The sequence below is a fragment of the Uloborus diversus genome, chromosome 1 (assembly GCF_026930045.1).
Source record: "Uloborus diversus isolate 005 chromosome 1, Udiv.v.3.1, whole genome shotgun sequence".
In the NCBI taxonomy this organism is placed as follows: Eukaryota; Metazoa; Arthropoda; class Arachnida; order Araneae; family Uloboridae; genus Uloborus; species Uloborus diversus.
In genome coordinates this window covers 561,541-583,839 of record NC_072731.1, presented here as the reverse complement: position 1 = coordinate 583,839, position 22,299 = coordinate 561,541, and the positions used below count along the sequence as shown (strand labels likewise).

The 22,299-nt window shown below is 32.3% G+C and overlaps 1 protein-coding gene across 1 annotated transcript in view; it reads left to right on the top strand.

Moving 5' to 3' along the window:
• LOC129227616 (uncharacterized) overlaps nucleotides 1–22,299 on the top strand; it is a 116,010-nt gene that overhangs the window by 91,897 nt on the left and 1,814 nt on the right. The window contains exons 20-25 of the mRNA XM_054862207.1: nucleotides 2,477–2,643; nucleotides 5,858–5,896; nucleotides 8,832–8,950; nucleotides 11,289–11,429; nucleotides 12,539–12,695; nucleotides 16,213–16,407. Coding sequence (XP_054718182.1) covers nucleotides 2,477–2,643; nucleotides 5,858–5,896; nucleotides 8,832–8,950; nucleotides 11,289–11,429; nucleotides 12,539–12,695; nucleotides 16,213–16,377 — 788 coding nt within the window. The 3' untranslated portion in view covers nucleotides 16,378–16,407. The remainder of the gene's footprint in view (nucleotides 1–2,476; nucleotides 2,644–5,857; nucleotides 5,897–8,831; nucleotides 8,951–11,288; nucleotides 11,430–12,538; nucleotides 12,696–16,212; nucleotides 16,408–22,299) is intronic.

Genomic DNA, 22,299 nt, shown 5'->3' with positions numbered 1-22,299 from the left:
CATTCCTCTGTTGACTCTAAGTACAGGGCTATAATTATTATTTCTTTACTTCTACTGGAGTTCTTTCAACACTTTTATTTCTTTGTTAAAAATTTCACCATTTTCGTAATCTAAATATATTTACTTATCTTTTTAATTTTTTTAAAAATAATTTTATGTCAGATTTTGTTTATAACTATTGACAGAGCAGAGATTATTCCATTTACTTACTTAAAATCATTCGTTTGCATTCATAGTTATATTAATTGCGAGAATACTAATTGTTTTGCTGACAGCTTTCTCTTAAGTGTTACGGTTCAGATGCTTATCATTTCACCACTTGAAGAAATAAGGAATGATGAAACGGTTTCTGATAATTTTTGGAAAATCTTTTGTCAAAAGTGTTGAAATCGGATCAGAAAGTAAACGGATTTTTTTTAATCTACTTTTTCATCGTTTTTAGAAGAACATAGAACGTTTTACATACAAGAACTTATTTTCGTGACCCCTAATTTTCACGAAATTCGCAAAGCTGAAAATTTAGAGATTTTTCTACGAACAGAACCGAAAGTTTATCATACGTGGTGTTTCTGAACTCTTGAGCCAAATTTTAAGGAGCCATAGTTCACATTAAGACAAACAATATAATGACAAAAGTAAGAGACCCAAACGTTTTCCGAGGGAAATAAACGCCATTAAAGTTTAGGGTCCAAAATTTCAAATAATCATAAAAAACGGAAAAACTGGTCGATTTGCTGAAATTATCCTTTTTATCAGTATTTTCTTGAAAACAAATTTTTAAGATGTAGTTTAAAAAATGCCGATAGAGGGCGCTTTAGACTTCGGAGTAACGAGCAACTATGTTTTACCGCTATTTTTGAATAGCTTAGATTTTTGCCAATGCTTGAACTTAAACTTAAATTTTCAGCTCAAAATCAGAATCATTGGGCGTGATTAAGTTGTGCAAACTGAACTGTGTTCAGAAGTTGAAAAACACTCTGTCACAAAAAGCAAATACATTAACCCAAAAGGAAACGAGCGATCTTCACAAAATTTAAAATGGATATGGCGTATGACAAGATATGGAAATGATTAAAAATTACGAATAAAAGATTGTTTTCTTAAGAAATTGTGATAGAATAACGGTTACAAAACCGTAAGTTGTATAGCGTCTCTAACAGCTATGCAAAATAAAACACGGTGTGGTATGGAGTGAAATGGTTACCTATAACCATTGGGACTAAATCGGGATTCATCGTTGAAAATAACATGCCTAATGTCTGTCAAAACCCGGGCTAATCCAGTGCAGCGAAAATCCAATGCATCGCAATGCACTCCGGTTCGAGATACCACCTTCTTTCAGTTTACTCAGGATTGTTTTAATTGATACCATCAGTTTTTTGGAAGGTGTTAAACGGCATGGCACTAATGTTAGCGACATTGTTGATATGGTAGTGGCTGCTCTTATGATGTGCGATCTTCGTGCTCGTTTATGTTGCAAGAATGCCTTAACCGACGCAATGGAGTGATTCATTGATTTTTACCTACACTAAGCTACTACCATATCGCTTCTACCGAGGTGGATGCACGTGCAACCAACCTGCTTCTCTGAGACCTACTGCACGTCCTTTTAAAAAGTCCAACAAGTGTTTGTATACCTCTGAAAGGTGGTCCTAGTCACACTCGCGATCTTACAACTCGACAGTTTCATTTGAAGTGCCCTTTGACACTAGCTTTCACACTTTCAATCGTACGTATCTGCGCATCTCGTATGCGCATAGCGCGCTTACCCTTTCGTCACTGGCGGCGAAATTAAAATCAACTCTTACGAAACTACATTCCTGCCGATTTTGTTGGTTGCAGCTCAATTTATTCTTGATGCATACATTCTTTTGTTTTGTGACAAAGTGTAGTTCAAACGCTCTATCAGCATTTTCTAAATTACATCTTCATAATTCATCTCCAAGAAAATACTGATAAAAATAATAATTTTAGCCAAAATCGCAAACGAATCAATCAATTTTTTCGTTTTTTATGATCATTTGAAATTTTGATCCCTAAACTTAAATAGCTCCTATCTCTTTCGCACGACGTTTGTTATCCTTATTTTTGCCATTCTTATCTTTGCCATTCTATATCCTTATTTGTCCAGATGTGTAATATCCCCCCTTAAAGTTTTTCCCCAAGAGTTCACAAACGATCTGCATATACAAAGTTGAAATATTTCATTGAGGCTTAAATTTTCCCCAATTACGACGGATTTACGAAAATTAAAGCAGCGTGAAAATAAGTGCTGTTACAGCATTTAAAAATAAGTACTGATCTAAAAATAATACTTTGAACAACATTTGAATTAGTTGATATTGATTTTAATTAGTTATAAAATGTAGCAAGAAATTTTATTTTTATATTTGTTAAAAAACAACATCAAAGTGTTCTTTTTAGAAAGTTTTCGGAGTACAATGAACCATGTTTAATCTCCTTTGTTTTGTTTAAGGTTATGGACACACACAAGGCTTTGGCCTCAACAATGCGCCGATTTCTCGAAGCATAGTTAGTGTGTTTGCTCCCAACAACTTGCCTACTGACTGGCCCGACATGTACGATTCCGGGTTGTATTCTTCTCCTCAATCTCCGGATGATTTCATCGAGGAAGACATCCAGGTCTGGAAAACAGTCTTTTTACTGTTTTTCATTTACATACAATTACCACCATCATTAGTAGTGTTTGTAATTGAGAACAGAAAGTTCTGTTTGTGATTTGACTGTAAGTTCTAGCTAGAGTATAAGATGTTATGTTTGTTACTGCTAATATGTTAAAATGTTTCTATGTGTAAACTCTGAGTAAACAATGTTTTATGGAAGGGATTTTCAACCACTGGTCCTGTTGACCGACCCCCGTCAGTTATAAAATTTAACATTTCTCTGTTTGCGTAAAAAAGGGAAAAACAAGTTTTTCCATTCAAAAGAAAAAAAAGTAATTACAAATCGAATAAATTATCAGTTAGTAGAATATTTTTTGCACTGGTACCGTAGTTTTCAGATTTAGAATCTGCAATTTTGTTTTTTACAGTTGGCAACACTGCAGTACTTCCGTTTATCGTGTAGTTACTTATCAATATTCCTCTGTGGGCAGGATAATGTAATTACTTTAAAAACTTTCGGAAATTTCTGCAAAAAGTTCAATTTTTTTAGACACGCGAATTAACAATTATTTATATAGTAAAACATCGTGTATTCGTCGTTCAAGAGACTGGATTTTTTTTCTCTTTTTTTTGCTCTCTGATGTTACTGCATTAGGCTATTTGGAATTTTGCAGACCTTGCATGCTTCCCCGGTGTGGCATCCAGATTTTCACATGCCACCATTTAGGCACAAATAATTTTGCCGCCAAGTTTCCCACCAGATGGAGGCACCTGGGAACTCTCGAAGCGAAACTGCTCGATTGATTTAATTTTGGCGAGGACATTCAAAGCAAAACGAATTATAAATGGATCTTTTATATGCCTCATAATCATATGGCATGGGCTCTAACAATTTTATCTATCTCGAAAATCCATCGAATGGCCACCGTAGGGGATGGGATGGAACAGTATATAAATGAAAACGAGGTATAAACGAAATGAGTCTTTTGTTTTCATTAATTTTATCCCCAAAAATGCTACTGTACTCAAATATAACGGTTTAAAGGTTCTTATAATGATTTTCATGCAGGAATTTAAAAAAAAAAACTTTAATAGTTCAACTAGTCACAAAAGACGTACACAGGGTGTGCAATAAATCGTACAGTTATTGCACACCCTGTGTATTTACGTTTTGATGTACATTGGCAATACAAATGTAATTGAAGGGCTCGGGGTAAGAATGTGATATGCCACATGATGTGAACTTTCAGTAGGCCAATTTCCAACTTATGAAAAATTCTGCAAATATTATTTTTGGTTTTATACATTTTAAATTCTGCAACACTAAAACCAGATATGTTTTTCTCCCAATGACGTAATCCATTGTCAGGTTCATTTCAGTTTTAGTTATGAAGAACAAAAATTTTGATCGACAAGTCACTCATCTTGTGGCTTGTCACATTCCTGCCCCAAAAACCGACTCATTAAAAAAAAGTTGAATATTTTTTGTCCATGTGAAAATGACTAAAGTAGCGCTCCGGAAAAGAGTCAAAATTCTATTCAAAATTATAAAATTTCACAAAATTCTGGAATATGTTAAACGGAATATATTTTACTGTAATAATTCAGTTACATTGACATCTACTTCATTACTTGCTTCAAGATTATTATAGCAACTTGAAGTAAATCGGGGGAATAAATGTAAGGCGTTATTTCACAAATTTAAATTTTTTCTCAATTGTTTTGAGCGGCGCCTTGTATTTCGGTTCAAGTAAGTGAAGTTAAATAGCGGCATGTCTACCAGCTCTGATGAACTGCACTTTGTTGAAGTCTCCATTTAATGAATGCCTGATAAATAAGCTTTATGTGTTCTTGGACGTGAATCGAAACGCTAAAGCTAATGAAAAGTCAACTGGCACCAACAGTGCTCAATGTATTTCCAAGTTTGAAGAAACACTAACCTGGATAAATGTGCGGAAATTTAAGGAAAAATAGTATGACATGCCACACCATCCTCCTATAAGGTTAAAACAACATTGACTTCTACAATCAATTATGTGGAATTCTTAATGGTATTATTAAATAAACTTTCAGCAGGGAGAATTTCCACTCAAAAAACCAAAAGGCGGTGTTTATTTGGAGAAAAATGAAGAATTTAATGTACGTTATTTGTCAGTCAATAGCGATATGAAACCTCTGCAGCAATAGTATGACTCGCCACTATTTTAGTTATTTATTTATTTTTTTTTTACTTAGACCTGTTCTGAAGAAGTTGAACCATGATTTGAAGGTTGATAGTCTTTATCCTCAAGAATATGGATAATTTTATTAAAAAATATGTTTGACCCCAATTAATTTAAACAGTACTGTAATGTGGTTTAACTTATAAAAAAAGTTTGTGTGTGCTCTTGAACGCGCGTTGGAAACTATGCATCTAAAACTCATATTAAAAAAAAATATTTTTTGATAATAACATTATTTGTGTTTACAATAATTCCGGAAGAAAAAGAGCTTCACGTAACGTTGTTGCAATTTATAGTGTGCGGACAACACGATAACAGCATGTTTTGAACGAATAATATTAAAAAGCCTAAAATAATAAATATGTATTCTTTTGCGCATTATAATTTCATAAATAAGTTTTTCCTTAAAAAATACACATTGATGGAGCGATAATTAAAAAATGTTTAAGTATCATCAAGTTTTCCACATTGCTCGACAATGTGAAGCTTTAAAAATTTTCGATTCATAAAAATGAAAATTTAAATTATTCATAAAGTATCGAATGGGGTGGCTTTGTTCCAATTTGGGGTGAGATCGTGCCATACCCAATGTACAAATACCATAGAAGAGGTTAAATTACATCACGCGAAAGAAACAACAGTGGGTAGCATACCAAACCTCCTCTCTGTTACAAAATAGCATCTTACGTCCTATTGTTATTTTAGTCTTACTGGTAAAATCTAATCCTTCTGTCAGAAATTCAGACCTGTATCGCGGTTATATTAAAAAAATTATATATATATATATATATATATATATATATATATATATATATATATATATATATAAGGAGGTTATAATTATTAATTTTTCAAGATCATTATGAAAATTTTTAATATTGGATGAATATAATGCATTTATGTAATTAATAAAATAATTAATATAACTTGTGTAATGAATGTATAACATAAAAACATTATGCATTTAATGTATGCGAATGTAATTCTTATAATTTTCAAATATATTTTCAGAGTCGGTGGCACCCCGAAAGCAACTTAGAACAGGTTCAGGTATGTATAATTAAGATAATAACTTTTAATTTTTTCCAGAATTATTTTATAATTACTCAATTCTTCTGGACAAGGACTAGGAACTCTTTTTGTTTTTTTTTCCCACTCATTAATAAGCATCCATCTTTGCAATAAAGGTATGACGTGAATAATTTTGTTTGCAATGGTAAACATTTTTTTAAATAAACCATGAGAAACAAAAACGTTAATTTTTAACAATTTTCCTGCTTACATGTAAAGTTTAAGTAGATGTAACATCTTAAAAGAAAAAAACGAAAGGTGAAATAAAATGCATCAAAATTATTTTATTTATTTTGTATTCATGACACATTAACATACATGAAAATACAACATTGCTTAATACTTGGCTTTTAAAATATCGTAAAAAAGAAACCATTTGACAGATAACAGGCTCGACTTAGTGGCTCATTTTACTTGATTTTGTTCTATTCGGTAGAATGTCATCTTCGCATAGCAAGAAATCTTCTTCTAGGTGGGGCAAAAAAAATTCCTGTCTGTGCATGTGATCGATACACTGGTCGTATTCTATTCGGTCGAATTTCGTTACAGTTGAATGAACTCCGTAATTAATGGACTCAAACCAAAAGTATTTCAGACACGGCTTTGCTAAATTTATATCCTCATGAAGTTCAAAACATTTAGAGCTGATAAAAGATCTTGATTGTTTTGAAAATGATTGTTTTATTTATGCTGATTTGTCTTTCCATTTATTATTTCTGCACGAAGTTAATATTTTTACTGCTTTGGAAATGTTTTGTTAATTTTTATATTTCTTAAACATTCGGTTGTCTTCGCACGTTCACTTAATAATGTATTAAGTTCTTATTTGTAAACTAGAGGCATTGCCCGGCTTTGGATGGTCTAGCTTGAAAATAAAAAATGTGTCAAGTAACGCATGTTCAACAATAAGGCTTAAATAAAAGAAAAAAAGAAAAGCATGCAAAACTTTCCTTCCAAACAATGACGATATTAAAATACTTTTAAGAAATTAAAATGAGAAAGATGGATTCAAAAAAAGTAATAGTGGAAAATAAAATGGTTAACAACTTGAATTGATATGAGATTTTTCGAACTTCATTTAAAAAGTCATGTAACGTTTTTTCCTTTGAAGATTGAAGCTTAGTTTTACGACCATAGGTCGAGATAGATCTGGAGTAATAAATGTCGTTTTTTTTCCAATCGTGTCAAAAAGAAAACTGTTTGAAAATTCCGTCACTTTTTATTGATATATTTAATGAAGAAAGTAGTGCCTAAATGTCAGCTAAGCCTAAAAAAAGTTCGAGCTAAAAACACAAATAACTTCCGTCGTAGTTAAGTTAGAGCATTGAAACAAATTGTGTAGAACTCGGAAAAATTTACCCTTTCCAACAATATATAAAATTAATATATGCAAGTTTTTCACCCCTATATTCGGAAAGTTATGTGAAAATTGGGCCCAAATTATAATCAAAAAAGTGCATCGGATTTTTTTTTCAACTTGTCTGCAAACCTTTCCGGTGCTAAATAAAAGATACTATAAATATTTCAACGAAATCGGCCAGGTAATTCTCGAGTTATATGCTTTCAAATACACAGACACTTTTGGAAGACTTCATTTTATACTATGTAGAGACAAATTATTTATTGGTAAAAGTAATTTAATTCAATTAAAATGAGTTGAAAAATATCATAACATTTCACGAACTTTTAAAAGCAATATTTTTTGTATTCTTGATGTGTTATTATAATGAATATTATTGTTACTCTTCTTTAAAATTTTGATTGAATTACCGACTTTCAAAATGCACTTTTCAGTCAAATCGAATATAACGCTTAAGTGAAAAATCATTGTCACAACCCAAAAATATAAACTTTTAAGACATAGAAAATTAATTAATTTTGTTGAAACAATGAGTAATGATGCAGTATGCAGTCAACAATAGGGGAGAAGGTTGTACCTTAGGACACTCCTAATTTCTGAGAATCGGTTAGCAGCCATGTTTTTTGTAATCTCTAATAGTAACCTTCACCACGAAATGGTGTCATTATTAAAAGAATTAAAATGATGATTTGGAGAGCGAAAGATTATTTCATGACTCCAAAGTAAATATTTCATTCATTTTTGTTGAATTTTCTCTCTTTGTATTTGTAAAACTAATCAACTGAATTTGCTTTTGTTATATAGGAGAAGTACATAAAATATTTTGGACCACCATATATTTACCACCATTTTGGTCTACTTAAACCACGTAGTGATTGTACCTCAGGAGACAATATCAGGAGATTATACCTCAGGAGGAATATGGAAAAACGTTTTAATCCAATGCAGTCTTTTAAACACATTTAGTGTTAGATAAAAATTCATTATTTATGAATCATTATTCATAATTCATAAAGTAATCCATTGTCATGAAAAAAGTTTTTTTTGTTTGTTTTTTGGTGCAAAATTGGTTTTAGTATATGGCTGAATCCTGGGTTATTATGAGTGTCCCATGGTACAACAGGATGTGTCCCAAGGTACTGTGGGATATTGTACCTTGGGACAGTTTGGAACTCTTACATTCAATAACTGACAATATTTTATTTTCAAACTGTTTGAAATTAAGAAAAAATATATTGCAGAGAAATATGTTGGGGTATTTTAATGTGACTTTTAGATTTTAAATTCGATCTAAATAATTGTCGCTAAAAATTAAAATGCGAAAAGTATCCTAAGGTACAACACTCTCCCCTACTTTAGTGATAAACATTTCGGTCTCTTTGCACTCATGGCGTTTTTAGACTAATTTTTTTTTCGTTTTGTAACATTGTTTTTTCAAAGCTTTGACTTTTTAAACATAGATAAAATTTGATTTCATAGCTAGTTTGCGCTTTGATGATGTAATTTTCAACGAAAAATGTTTATCAGTTACAAATCCCAGAATTTCTATCTTAGTTTCAGGTATGTTGCGGTCCAAGAACGGCCATTGTGTATGTTCCAATCATTCCGATGAGACCTTTAATTAAGAGCGCACCACCTGCCATTCTAGACAGAAGTAGTTTTACAAGAAGAAGGTAAGTATTTCAAATAGTTAAAAAGACCGTCTTTCGGAACATTTTATTCCTACTTTCAAAAGAAAAAAAAATGGTTTATAACGTGGTTTGAAATTTCGGATTAAAACATTCCATTTCGGTTTAGATTTAACTTTTTTTTTTCGGATTCCAGTAATTATAGTTCGCAGATACATTAAATCAAATACAATAAAAGAAAAGAAAAAGAACAGCATGCAAAATTTCCCTTCCGAAGAATGATGATATTAAAACACTTTTAAGAAATTAAAATGAGAAAGATGGATTCAAAAAGCGTAATAGTGGAAAATAAAATGGTTAACAATTTGAATGGATATGAGATTTTTCGAACTTCATTTAAAAAGTCTTGTAACTTTTTTTCCTTTGAAGATTGAAGCTTTCAAATAGATTAAAAAAACCGTCTTTCGGAACATTTTATTCCTACTTAAAAAAAAAGAGGTTTATAACGTGGTTTGAAATTTCGGATTACAACATTCCATTTCGGTTTAGATTTAACTTTTTTTTTGATTCCAGTAATTCTAGTTCGCAGATACATTAAAGTTTCTCTGTGAAATATTTTATATGACATTGAACGTTAAATTTTTGAATTAATAAAGTAAGTTGAGACTTATAATTTTTCACCTTTACATCTTAAGAACGTCTAAAAAGAATCAATCCATGACAGCAATGCTTTTAGAAAATAGTCTGTGTTTTTTAAAACAATGCACAGTAAGTCATGTAAATAAAGAGGATTGTGGGGCAAAGTAAAATAGCGGGGCAAAATGAAAAGGTGAAATATTTACTTTGCATTTAGCGCCACCTATCTGGTAATAATTTAAATTAATAGTAGCACAAGTAATATATTCCAGTCAAGAGAAAAATACCACCGAAGGTTAAAACATATAAAAATACAGTCAATTTCCAAAAATAGATACTCATTATGTAATATTTTGTTGCAAGTCAAAAATTATTTTTGTTATTATAAAACGATGAAGTTTTTGTTATTAACATTTTAAATATTCATTGAAAACTTTTAATACTCCGTGACATATTTATTTAGTTAATATTAAGCTCAAAGCTCATTTGTATTTTCCATATTTTCTACAATCAGTCAAGTACATGCGAGGCAAAATGGATGGGGAAAATTGAAAAAGTTTATTTTGTTTGTTCACTACTCACGAAATCACCCATGCATTCATTTGTTTATTCATTCCTTTGCATTCTTCCTACATTAGTAATTCATTCCCTTATTTTCTTATTAATTCACTCTTTTTCTTGTTTATTTATTGTTCTTCATATATTAATTAATCAATTAATTTAATTTTGACTTTTTTTTAACTATCTTTTCATTTACTTTTTAAACATTTTTTTTACTGATTTATTTGATCAAAGTTATATCCTAGTTTTAAATGGAAAAGATTTCATGAGAAAAAATATTTATTTTTCACTTTGCCCCATGAAAAAAGAAAAAATGAAAATTTTCCACTTTTTGTGAAGGCACAAATTAACTGCCAAAAATAAAAATATGCTGCTCTAATGCAAGGTTTTTTTTTTTTTTTTTATAAAATAGAGTGTTCCTTCTTTATGTACTGTAATTTTCAAGATAAATTTCTAATTTGCTTATTTTGAAAAACCTCAGCTATTTCAACTCACCTCAACCATTTCACTTTGCCCCACATTCCCCTAAAATGTATTTACGTTACAATTCTCAAGTAGAATCTATTTTGCAGGCTTAAAGTTCTTTAAATAAAAGTTTCGTATTTTGTCTGGATTTTAAGCCATCATCAACACTACAGTGCTAATAACTAGACGGCAATATACACGGCAATACACAATTTCTTTTTGCTATTAGAAGTTGCTTCTCGAAAAATTTTTTTTTCGGTCCACCGTATTGCACGTGTCATTAATGAACCTCAATTAATACCTATAATGTTAATTACAAAAACAGTTTAGTTTTATCTTTTTTTTTTCTTTTTGATAAAACACAAATATCACTATATGTTCAGCAAGTTTTCAAACTAACTTGTATTATTTCATACCTTGATATTTAAATGCATTGCTTATTCGACTGAAAATAACTATATCAATTGACATAGATAAGATATTGCTGTACAAATGGCGCAAACTGTGAAAATGTTTTACGATTTGCCCCGTTACTTCACTTTACCCTACTTTCCCCTACTTTAAAAAGTGATGTTTTAGACCAATTTACTAGAGGATATAAGCATTTGCAGCAACACATTGGTATAACAATCAAAATTTGGACAACTTCTCTATTTGGAGCAATTGTTAAAAAAAGAATTGAACATGCTATGTTTTGATTCGGTGTTACTAAACTTTTCAGTGTCGACCACATAGATGAGTACGAACCTCTGCTGAAGAATGGTTGGAGGACGGAAGAACGGTCTCTGGGAATCTACGACCTTCTCAGGCCGCGAAATTCCTTGGGAAAAATGAGCCTTTACCTAAACAATCTCAAAGGCAAGTAAAAATCAGAATTTTCTTAAATAACCTCTGAAGTCAGAAAAATGAATCTTTGCTTTAATAACCTCAAGTCAAGAAGACAAGAGCCTTTACCCAACTAACCTCAACGGCAAGTAAGCGAATATTTGCCGAAATTACCTCAATGGCAATTGCAAATAAGCGTTGCATAAATAACCTTAAAAAGAAGTAAAAATAAGTATTTCCGAAAATAACCTATGAAGTCAGTAAAAATTAATCTTTGCTTTACTGACTTTAAAGTCAAGAAGAAATGAGCCTTTACCCAACTAATCACAACGGCAAGTAAAACGAACCTTTACCGAAATTACCTCAATGGCAATTACAAGTAAGGGTTGCATAAATAACCTTAAAGGCAAGTAAAAATCAGTGTTTTCGAAAATAACCTCTGAAGATAGTAATAAGGAATATGTGCTTTAATAACCTAAAAGTTAAGAAGAAATGAGCCTTCGCCCGACTAACTCCTGAAGCAAGTAAAAATGAACCTTTACCTAAACAAGCTTAAAAGTAAAGACACATGAACATTTGGGCTTTTTGGGAACTTTTTGAACTTAGTCTTTCTTTTAAATCAAAATTGTCGTCATTTTCAAAAAAGGTTTCATTCTAGTTGATTATTAAAATTAAAATGGTTGCTTTTGTAACGGGGGATTGACTTTAAAGCATTACATCTACGAAAAGACTAAAAAGTTTTTTTTGCATTTGACAATGTGTTTAAGGATTACCAAGGACCCTTTAATCAGTGCAAATGATTTTATGGATGAAAAGGCATCGACCAAATACGTTTTAGGCTCTGACAAAATTTGTTCTTTCAACAAAATTTGTTCTGTTTTATGCTCTCTCAATTTAATTCTATCTGCTTCAAAACATCTTTAGTTTTGTCTCAAGCTCAAGTATTTGAGTTAGAAAAATTTTGTTAAACAAAACTTCTTCTTTTTAGGATTTTTCTCTGCGAATTTCTGCAAATAGTTGACACGTTTCTAGGCAATCGTTTAAAATTAAATGTCAGTGGAAAAGCATTTGATGCGTAGTTTATAGATGATTTTGTAAACTATTATGCACTATTTTAATATTTCTTTTTTTTTGCCTTTCAGAGAGAGTTGAGGTGTACGAAATGAATAAAAAGAATGGGATGAGTCGAATGTCGGAAGAGATCCAGGAAGAACCACGTGAGAGACCTCGAGCGCCGTCGGATCTTCCAGGCCTTAGGCCTGTATTTGTAAATGACTGGAAGCGACCGAAAAAGGTTCTTAAAGCATTGTTTTTACAAAAAAAAAATCTATAATGCAACGTACTATTGCTGCACATTTCTTAAGACATTCTTTCGACACAAAGCTCCGTTTTTAATGTAATTTATTGAGGTAAAAATGTTCTTAAGGCATTTTTTTAAAACTTAAAGCTTTATTTACTATAATGTATTAATTAAACATTGTTCTTGAGCTATTCTAACTTAAAACTGTATTTAATCAAATTAGTAAATGTATTCACTATTAGTGCCCTCGTAGGATTATTATCCTCATCGATGGCCAATAATCTATAACGGGGCCATGTAAAGGGGCATACTAGGTTCTTAGTATGTTGTAAAACATAAACAAGTTTGAGAAACTTTTGATATTTAAATGGTTCTAATTTAATAAGAACGCAAATAAATCCTAGAGAGGAACAATGATTAATTTTTAGCGCCAATTGCTTAAACTTTTAGTCACGTCTTTTTTTTTTTTAATTTTTTTTAGTATGGAGCATTTATATGAAAAAAGAAGTGAAGTTTCGTGATGGTAGCATAATTCTATTTCTGAAATACATTTACACTAACAAGAATAAAATAACAGATTAAAAAAAATAAATACTAAGCACTTTTCATAATGCACTCAAAAGAACAAAAGAACTTTTTTGGTTCAGAAAGGACAATTTCTCAGTACATAGTCCTGTAGTTTTCAATTATTCCAAAAAAATGACACCACAAACGAATAAAAGGGCGGCTCAAGAGATTTCAGACCACGCTTTCTCATTAAGAAAAATGCGCATGTTTCAACACTCCAATTTTTGATAAGATAATATAATGATAAGAAATTCTTTCCTTGACTTCAGCCACTTTTCATCGTTTGTGGTGTCATTTTCCTGGAATAATTATTGAAAACTACAGGAATACTTAAATTGTCCATTCTGCCCCAGGAAAGTTACTTTATCTTTTTGACTGCATTATGAAAAGTGCTTAGTTTTTTTTGTTTTTGTTTTTGTTTTTTTTTTCTTTAGAAAATTCTGTGCATTTTTTTTTTCTTTTACACAATTTTGGAGTTTAGATATTCACGATTTTGAGGAAAGTTTTTACCCAATAAAATACAATTTAAAAAACAAAGACAAAACCTGTCAATTAAGAAAATGAAAAAGAGAAATACCATGAACAATTTGTTTTTTTTTTCCTCAAATATTCTGCCGAGATAAGTGAGAACTAAACTCAAATTAGTGATTTGTTCGATATGTTAGATTTTCTTATTTATAATATGTGTCTCTTACGTCATTTAAATACTGAACGGAAAGAATATATTATATTTGTTCCGAATACTTAATTGCATGCTTGAAATACGTGATAAAAATGTGAAAGATATTGAAAAATATTACGTTTCCAATCACTTGCATTACCATTAAGCCTCTGTCATGCAAAATACATCAATTGGAAACGAAACAAACAAATGTAAAGTCATACTTAAGCTTTACGATATAACTTACGCCTTTTCTTGCATGGCGTTCAGGAGCTAATACGGTTAAGTGCAGAGAAAAAAATGTAGAAAAGTGAAAAATTTTGATACGATGCAACATAAAGTGAAAACTCCGTTAGCTTTTTCAGTTTCAGGTTTCTTATTTGAAAACAAAAATAATATAAAATACTTTTTTGCTGCGCTCTAAGAATTGAAATATGTATTGTTAGGTGATCAAAATTTTAGAATCAGAGATTATCATGAAAAACATTTAACATGAATAGCAAAGAATGTCCTTTTTTCGAATTGCTTTGGAAGACGTCGTTTACCACTATTGTACAGGTATAGTTTCATTTTCAATAAGCTATGGAAAACAGTAGGGCTCTTAAATTCAAATAGCCTAAACAAAAATTTCAGATGGCATTCTCAATAGAAGAGCGCTTTGGACTTCAATGCACTTCTTACAGTAGCGTAATGAAGAGCCGAATGCGTTATATTGATGTAACTGTGATGAATTGCCTAGAGGACGTGTATTGAAGCTGTAGAGGCCCTATTTTCTAACAAAGTGAAACTCTTTCAACTTGAAAAAGTTCTGAGAATAAAGAGAAGTTGTTGGCTGATAAATCAGGTGCATGGAGGTCGATTATTTGTCAAAAAAGTACATTTTTAAGAAAAATGTAACTTGGTCCATTTTCAGGTAGTTTTTACCGAATTTTGTGCAGTAGACGAATGTGACTTATTCAAGCCATAATACACTTTAAAACATTTCAAGTGCTTTTTGTCCAATCTTCAAAAATTCAAGAGAAAAAAAATGCTTCTTCTTCAAGGAGCATCCGTGTCGTTCGAAATTATAAAACAATTTTGGTTTCGCCATTGTGTCAAAATATGCTTCAAGTACAGAGTGTCCATAAATACACAACTTTAAAGTTGTCTAGCGGGGAAACTATTGCACAGAAGTTAACGAAAGTTTGTGTGCAAGATAGTAAACAGATGGGAATTTTTTAAACGAAAAAAACCCATCAAAATATTGCCACCAGAGAACGTTTTTAATGGAATACATTACTTACAGGCCCTCAAACCTTGATTCGTGCCACTTTTAGCTTTTGAAACATTTTGTAAATTGTGATGACCCGAGAACTTTACCTGATCTTAAGTGCTGCATTCCACGACACGTTCGTGGCATTCCCCAAAGCTTACTGTAGTCAACTGTAGAACATGCTACCTCGTAATTCCAGAAGACAGACGAATTTGATAGCCCCCATGTTGAAATTGTTCTGATGAAAGATTTGTTTCACAGCTATCGAAAATGTATAACAAGTGTATAATTCATAAAATGTCTCCTCTGGTGGCGAAATGTTGAACTAGTTTTTTATTTGCTTATACAAATTGCCACTTTTTCAATATGTTGTGCATATAATTTGGTTAATTTCTGAGCAATAGTTTCGCGTCTATAGTTAGGGCAAACCTAACCTGGCAACATTGTGAAGGCTAAGCGGATCCTAATTGCTCCATTATGATTCTGCCTGGTTAGGTTTATCCCAATATGGACAATTTTTTAATAGGGTCATTCAGTTATGGACACCATTTACATAGAGAATGCTTAGCATCACTGATGGTACAACTGTACTGAGGTCAAGTTCCAGCCTTGAAAATTCCTTGATACGCTTTGTACACTCTTATTTGTTCCTCTTACTCAATGCGTAGGATGACTGTGGCTCACATCTGACTTAGTTAAAACGAATTAGATTATATAAAACGGCCTATTAAATCTGTACCTCAGAGCCAGAACAACGTAAGTCACATAAATGCTACTACAGGATAGAGAGGGAAAACGTTTTTCCGTCGCAAGCACAAGATGGGAAGTGTGCTCTTTTAACACTAGTAAAAAATTACAAAAGATTTTTTTAGAACTACGTTCAGATGGTTTCATGATGCGGAATAATATTTTAAGTACAATGCACTAATAAATGGAAAATCGCAATTTGTGAAGTCAGGCTCAGAGGTACAGAAATATGCTTGTAGTTTTAATACTATGTTCTTCTTGTGAGATAATCTAATAAGCATCACTTTTTACAGGGCAAAGTTGAAGAAAATGACGATAATAATAACAGTAAAAGCAACAGCAACCAGAACGGAGGAACCGACAAGCAAAGGAAGCCACACGTGGGATACAGTCCTGAAGCTACCCCATACAACATTCTTCCAAAAGGATGTAGGGGGTCTTTCTGCGTCATTCTCTAACAGTCTCATTTTAACCCTCAATTCCGAATGGTACTTGAATACTTGATTTATAATACCATGCATGGATGACAATGTTTTGTTCATAAATAGTCGCAGGCAGAATTTTATATTTTACATTTCCTACGTCATTCGTTCATAATCTTGAGAACAATTTATTGTCCCTAAAATGCAGCATTAGTGTGAAATGTCTGGTTTTTGAAAGTAAAAGAACATGAAAAAATATGCAAGTTACGATACCTGCAGCATGTGTAGTTTCAAAACGTGCTGATAAGTTCTGCTGGGCTGTACACTAGTACTTCATGAAAAAACATTTCGTTTTAAATATATATATATATATATATATATATATATATATTATAAGACTGTACATCAAACATTGGAAATATAGTCGAGTGCATTTTTTACTTGTCACACTTTGTACTAAAGCTTTTTTTCCGATTCTTGCGTGTTTCTTAGTGTAAATAACTGGTTTGTGTTTATAAAATAACGAATATTTAAAGCATTTTAAAAAACAAAACTTGGTTACAGATCTTTACGGTGTAAATGAAGTTCATTTAAATAGTTTTTTTAAAGTATTCAAATATTTTGAGTGTTGTTTTATCAAAGCTTGAGCTACTTTTCTGACTTGTTGGTCTATACACTTGTTAACAATAGAAGCGAATAGGGTTAAGCAGCTCAAGGTGGATCACTTAATCTACCAATTACGCAAAAAAAATTTTTAATCTACAATGTACAAATTATTCAATGGTGTTGTCATAACTGTCGATGAATAAGCTACAAAAAGGTTTTGCTAAGAGCCTGCATAAGAGGAATGGAACAATATGTTCTGTAGCACTGCAGAAATACTTCTGCATTGCCCGCGTTCTACAATAGGCAAACTGGACAGTAGTCATTACTAGCAGAATCAATCATTTTTTAAAATTTTTTGAAAGAGCTTTTTGATGATACAAGTTATTTCTTCTTGATCATTAATGAAACGAACAGACAAATTTAGCTTAAAATAGTTACTCATTTACAGAAAAATCTCAACGAATATAATTCTTGTTCAACAAGTATATTTACTTATTTTAGAAGAATCTAAGAAGTTTCTAAACGTGTCCTTGGATCTTTAAGTAATTATAATATAGATAACAAAAATAACCCACCGATATACAAACGAAAAAAAACATATTGTATTCTTTAACAAACTTTGCTGCAATTTATGCATGGAGAATAGTGCAGTGAGAGGGTTTCTAGAACAGTAAACGGGTTTTTTAAACTAGATTTCGACTCAAGATGTAGTGTGTTATATCGAGACAAAAACCAGAAAGATGTCCCTTCCAATTATGTAAATCAAATTAGATGTCGGGAATGAATCTCAGATAAAGATTAAGGGAAACACTCAAAACATCAAAAGAATTTATGAATGTTACTATCATTTGCGTTCCAGCCCTGATTAACAGCACCATTTTTCTAAACGTTAATTGTGTGTTAAAGCTTTAGATGACCATTAACCCTTTCGTGGCCCAAAAAAATTCTTTCGGCCGCAGAAGCCAGGCCTGTCATTTCAAAATTTTATTTTTAGAAAAAAAACGACAAAATACGTACAAAAATGACTAATTTCATTATGTTTATAGTACCTGGACCTGGTCCCTTAAGTGACGAAACTGCTTGTATCTTGGTCTTATTTTTTTTTTTTTTACGGTGTTTGTCAATTTATTGAAAGAGTCTATTTATGAAATAAGTAAATGCCTTTGTAAAGAAATGTTGAAGATAATTTCACCGTACAAAATGGCTTCATAGAGTATATTACACCACTCAAATTTTTAGGAAGTTTTTTTTTCTTTTTTCGGATTGTGGTCCTTTAGAATTTGAAACGTAGGTGTGAGCCCCTGCTCTGGGGGGGTGGATGTGCTGTCCCTCCCCCTGTTGTTCCCTGTGCATTTGTGCATAGTGAAGTTTATCGAAAGAGTGTCACAATATTAAACAAGAGTGGATACTGGTTCTATTTTTGGAGTGGGTCTCTATCGGAAAAGAAGGTGGCTAACGGCAATTTTGGGCTCAAATATGGGTATAGAACAGCCTTTCTTAATTTGTTTGATTAGTGGAGTCCTTTCGAATGTCGATTTTTTTCGTGGAATCCATGTTTTTTCCTCAATAGTATAGTTTGCATGCAACATTCTAGAAATGCATGAAATACACCGCCAGCTCAATCATTTCCAGCCGAGGATTGCAGTTTCGTTCTTATTAGCACTCATCAGCCCGGCATAGGAAAGTGACTGAGCTGGAGATGGAAAACCTCATAAGGAAGCCAAGAGTGCGAAACAAACTGGTAGTTAATATAGAATTAGCAGACCAGACGAGTGACCGAAGCAATGGTTCGGTTCAACTCGAAGATTGAACGCGAGGCAAGGTATATACAGTAAATTACTGCCCAATTAGCCAGGGCTAAAGCAGAAATACATGAAATACACCACAAGCTCAGTCATTTCCAGCCGAGGACTACAGTATCGTGCTTATTAGCACTCATCAGCCCGGCATAGGAAAGTGACTGAGTTGGAGATGGAAAACCTCATAAGGAAGCCCTAATTCTATATTAGCTACCAGTTTGTTTCGCACTCTTGGCTTCCTTAAGAGGTTTTCCATCTCCAGCTCAGTCACTTTAATATGCCGGGCTGATGAGTGCTAATAAGCACGATACTGCAGTCCTCGGCTGGAAATGACTGAGCTGGCGGTGTATTTCTTGTATTTCTGCTTTAACCCTGGCTAATTGGGTGATAATTTACTGGATATATTCTAGAAATGGTTTGTAAAAAAAATACTTTTTTTGTTTAAAACAAAATACTTTTTTTATTTAAAAAAATACTTTTTGACTTAAAAAAGTAATTTTAAAATTTTCACAAATTTCTGTAAAGAACTATCTACAACTCATTTCAAACAAAACTTTAGAGTTTTTTTTATTTTAATGACATGAGCGGCTTCTAGTATGGCAGATATACATACATGGGGCTTTTAGTGTGGCAGATACATCTTTAATATCAGGCGTGATGGATGAAAGTTGCATTCACATATGAGGTTCACCAGAAAGTCTCTAGTGATATTTAGTTTTCTTCGACAGATAAGTTGACAACATAAATGCATTTGCAAAAAAGTAGAAGTGCCAGCGAGGAATTTCGTGACACTTGGGAACATTGATAAAATTGCTCCAGTCCAGAATTTGACTGAATGGCGTCATTTCAAATTTCTTGTCCAAAAAAGGAACAAGCACTATTTCAATAAAAGAGTCACATTCAAGAGCTGACATAATTGAGGGCCATACATTGACAATAAGTGGCTTTTTTAATCCACAATTGATTTCTCTCAAACCTTATATTTTGAGTGACTAATTTAAACGTTTTGAAAATAAGAAAAAAGGCAAGTTTCGTGAAACCCTTGAGGGATCTCCGTGTAACCTTGGTGTTCCGCGGAACACAATTTAAGAAACACTGGTCTATAGGGAGATGTTTTAGAAACATAGGTTCCTAGAATACTGATTCAGGCAATATTTGGTCAGTTTAGGGGGTGGGAGTGTTATAACTCTCATGTGTCAAGACTTCTCTTAAAAAATGCAATTCAACAATTGAGACATTTTTTTTTTTTGAGCAATCACGCTTAATTTTGCTTACTGAGCAATTTTGCTTATTGTTCTCACTTGACTGTTTTGATGTGCTATCATTTTATTTTCCGCAGCATAAGGTATAATGTATTCTTATAAGCATAATGTATTCTTTAACAAATTACTAGACAATTTTTGTTTGCTGCAATTTATGCACGGAGAATAGTGCAGTGAGAGAGTTTCTAGAACAGCAAAAGGATTTTTAAAACTAGATTTCGACTCAAGATGTAGTGTGTTAGACCGAGACAAAAACCAGAAAGATGCCCCTTTCAGTTATGTAGATCTCAGGAATGAATCTCCGGTAAAGATTAAGGGAAACACCCAAAACATCAAGATAATTTATGAATGTTACTATCATTTGCGCTCCAGCCCTGATTAACAGCACCATTTTTCTAAAAAATAATTGTGTGTTAAAGCTTTGCATGAGCATTAATCCTTCGTAGGCCAAAATAAATTCTTTCGGCCGCTGAAGCCAGGCCTGTCATTTCAAAATTTCATTTTTAGGGAAAAAAACGACAAAATACGTACAAAAATGACTAATTTCATTACATTTTTAAAACCCGGATCTGGTCACCCAAGTGACGGAACTGCTTGCAGCTTAAACGAAAAATTATCATATAAGCTTTGTGCTACAATATGATTAAGGTGAAAAAACAACGCAAATAAAGCACAAATATTCGAGAAAATGCAGCATATAGCTATTTCAAGGCTACAATGGAGCCTCTTCATCAATGGAGCCTCTTCATCAATATTGATGAAGAGGCTCCATTGTAGCCTTGAAATAGCTATATGCTGCATTTTCTCGAATATTTGTGCTTTATTTACGTTGTTTTTTTCACCTTAATCTGCTTGCAGCTTGTTCTTACTTTTTTACGAATTTTGTCAATTTATTGAAAGATTCTATTTATGAAATAAATAAATGCCTTTGTGAAGAAATGTTAAAGATACTTTCAACGTACAAAATGGCTTCATGGCGTAGACTGCACCACTCAAATTTTTAGGAGGTTTTTTTTTTTCGGATGGTGGCTCTCATTCTTTGTAGAATTCAATAAGTAGGTGTGAGCCATTGCTCTTGGGGGGTGGATGTGCTGGGCCCCCTGTTGTGCTCTGTCCATTTGCGCATAGTGAAGTTTATCAAAAGAGTATTATAAACAAGGACGGATATGGGTTCTGTTTTTGGAGTGGATCTCTATCGGAAAAGGAGGTGTCTAATGGCAATTTTGGGATCAAATATGGGTCTACGGCAGCGTTTCTTAATTTGTTTGATTAGTGGAGTCCTTTCGAATGTCTTTTTTTTTTCTCGTGGAACCCATGTATTTTCCTCAATAGTATAGTTTGCATGCAACATTCTAGAAATGGTTTGTTTAAAAGAAATACTTTTTTTTGTTTAAAAAATACTTTTCGACTTAAAAAATAATTTTAAAATTTTCACAAATTTCTCTAAAGATCTATCTACAACTCATTTCAAACAAATCTTTAGAGTTTTTTATTTTAATGACACGAGCGGCTTCTAGTATGGCAGATACACATACATGGTGCTTTTAGTATGGAAGATACATCCTTAATATCAGGCTTAATGGATGAAAGTTGCATTCACATATGAGGTTCACCAGTAAATCTCTGGTGATATTTAGTTTTCTTCGACAGATAAGTTGAGAACATACATGCATTTGGAAATACAGTCGAACCTCCGTATATCGAACTTCCACGTATCGAAATTTTCTGTATATCGAAATCCCAGCAAATTTCTATGTTCATTATATAGAAAAATTGTTTCTATATATCGAAAAAATCTCTATGTATCGAAATTTTTTTCGAGACATTCGTAGATTTTTTTTTCCTCTTTAGACTGTTTATCTCATGAAAAAGGAAGGTTGGAGGAGAAAATTACGTTCACATTAAAGGTTGCTACGAAACACATAAGAAATCTGGGGTTGAAGGGTGTATAGTTAAGTCGTTGTTCCGTTCTGAAGTTCTTAAATTCCCTCAAGTTTATTTCAAATCTTAGCTGTAATCAGTAACACTGTAAAATCAGTTTCAAATTATCCCTTTTGTTTGTTGAATACCATTTCTAGTCTTCTTAGCTTCAGTAAAAATCATTCAAGTTAAGTAGATAGATTTTTTACTTTTCTCTCGATCACATCGAAACACTCGATCTCGAAAACGAAAATCCACTAACGTTGCGATCAAGTTGAATTGCCGAAAACTATGAAGATGTATGGTTGTCGTAAAAATGTAATTTCTGTTAATTTTGTAATCATTAACTTTCATTTAATCCGATACTCGTA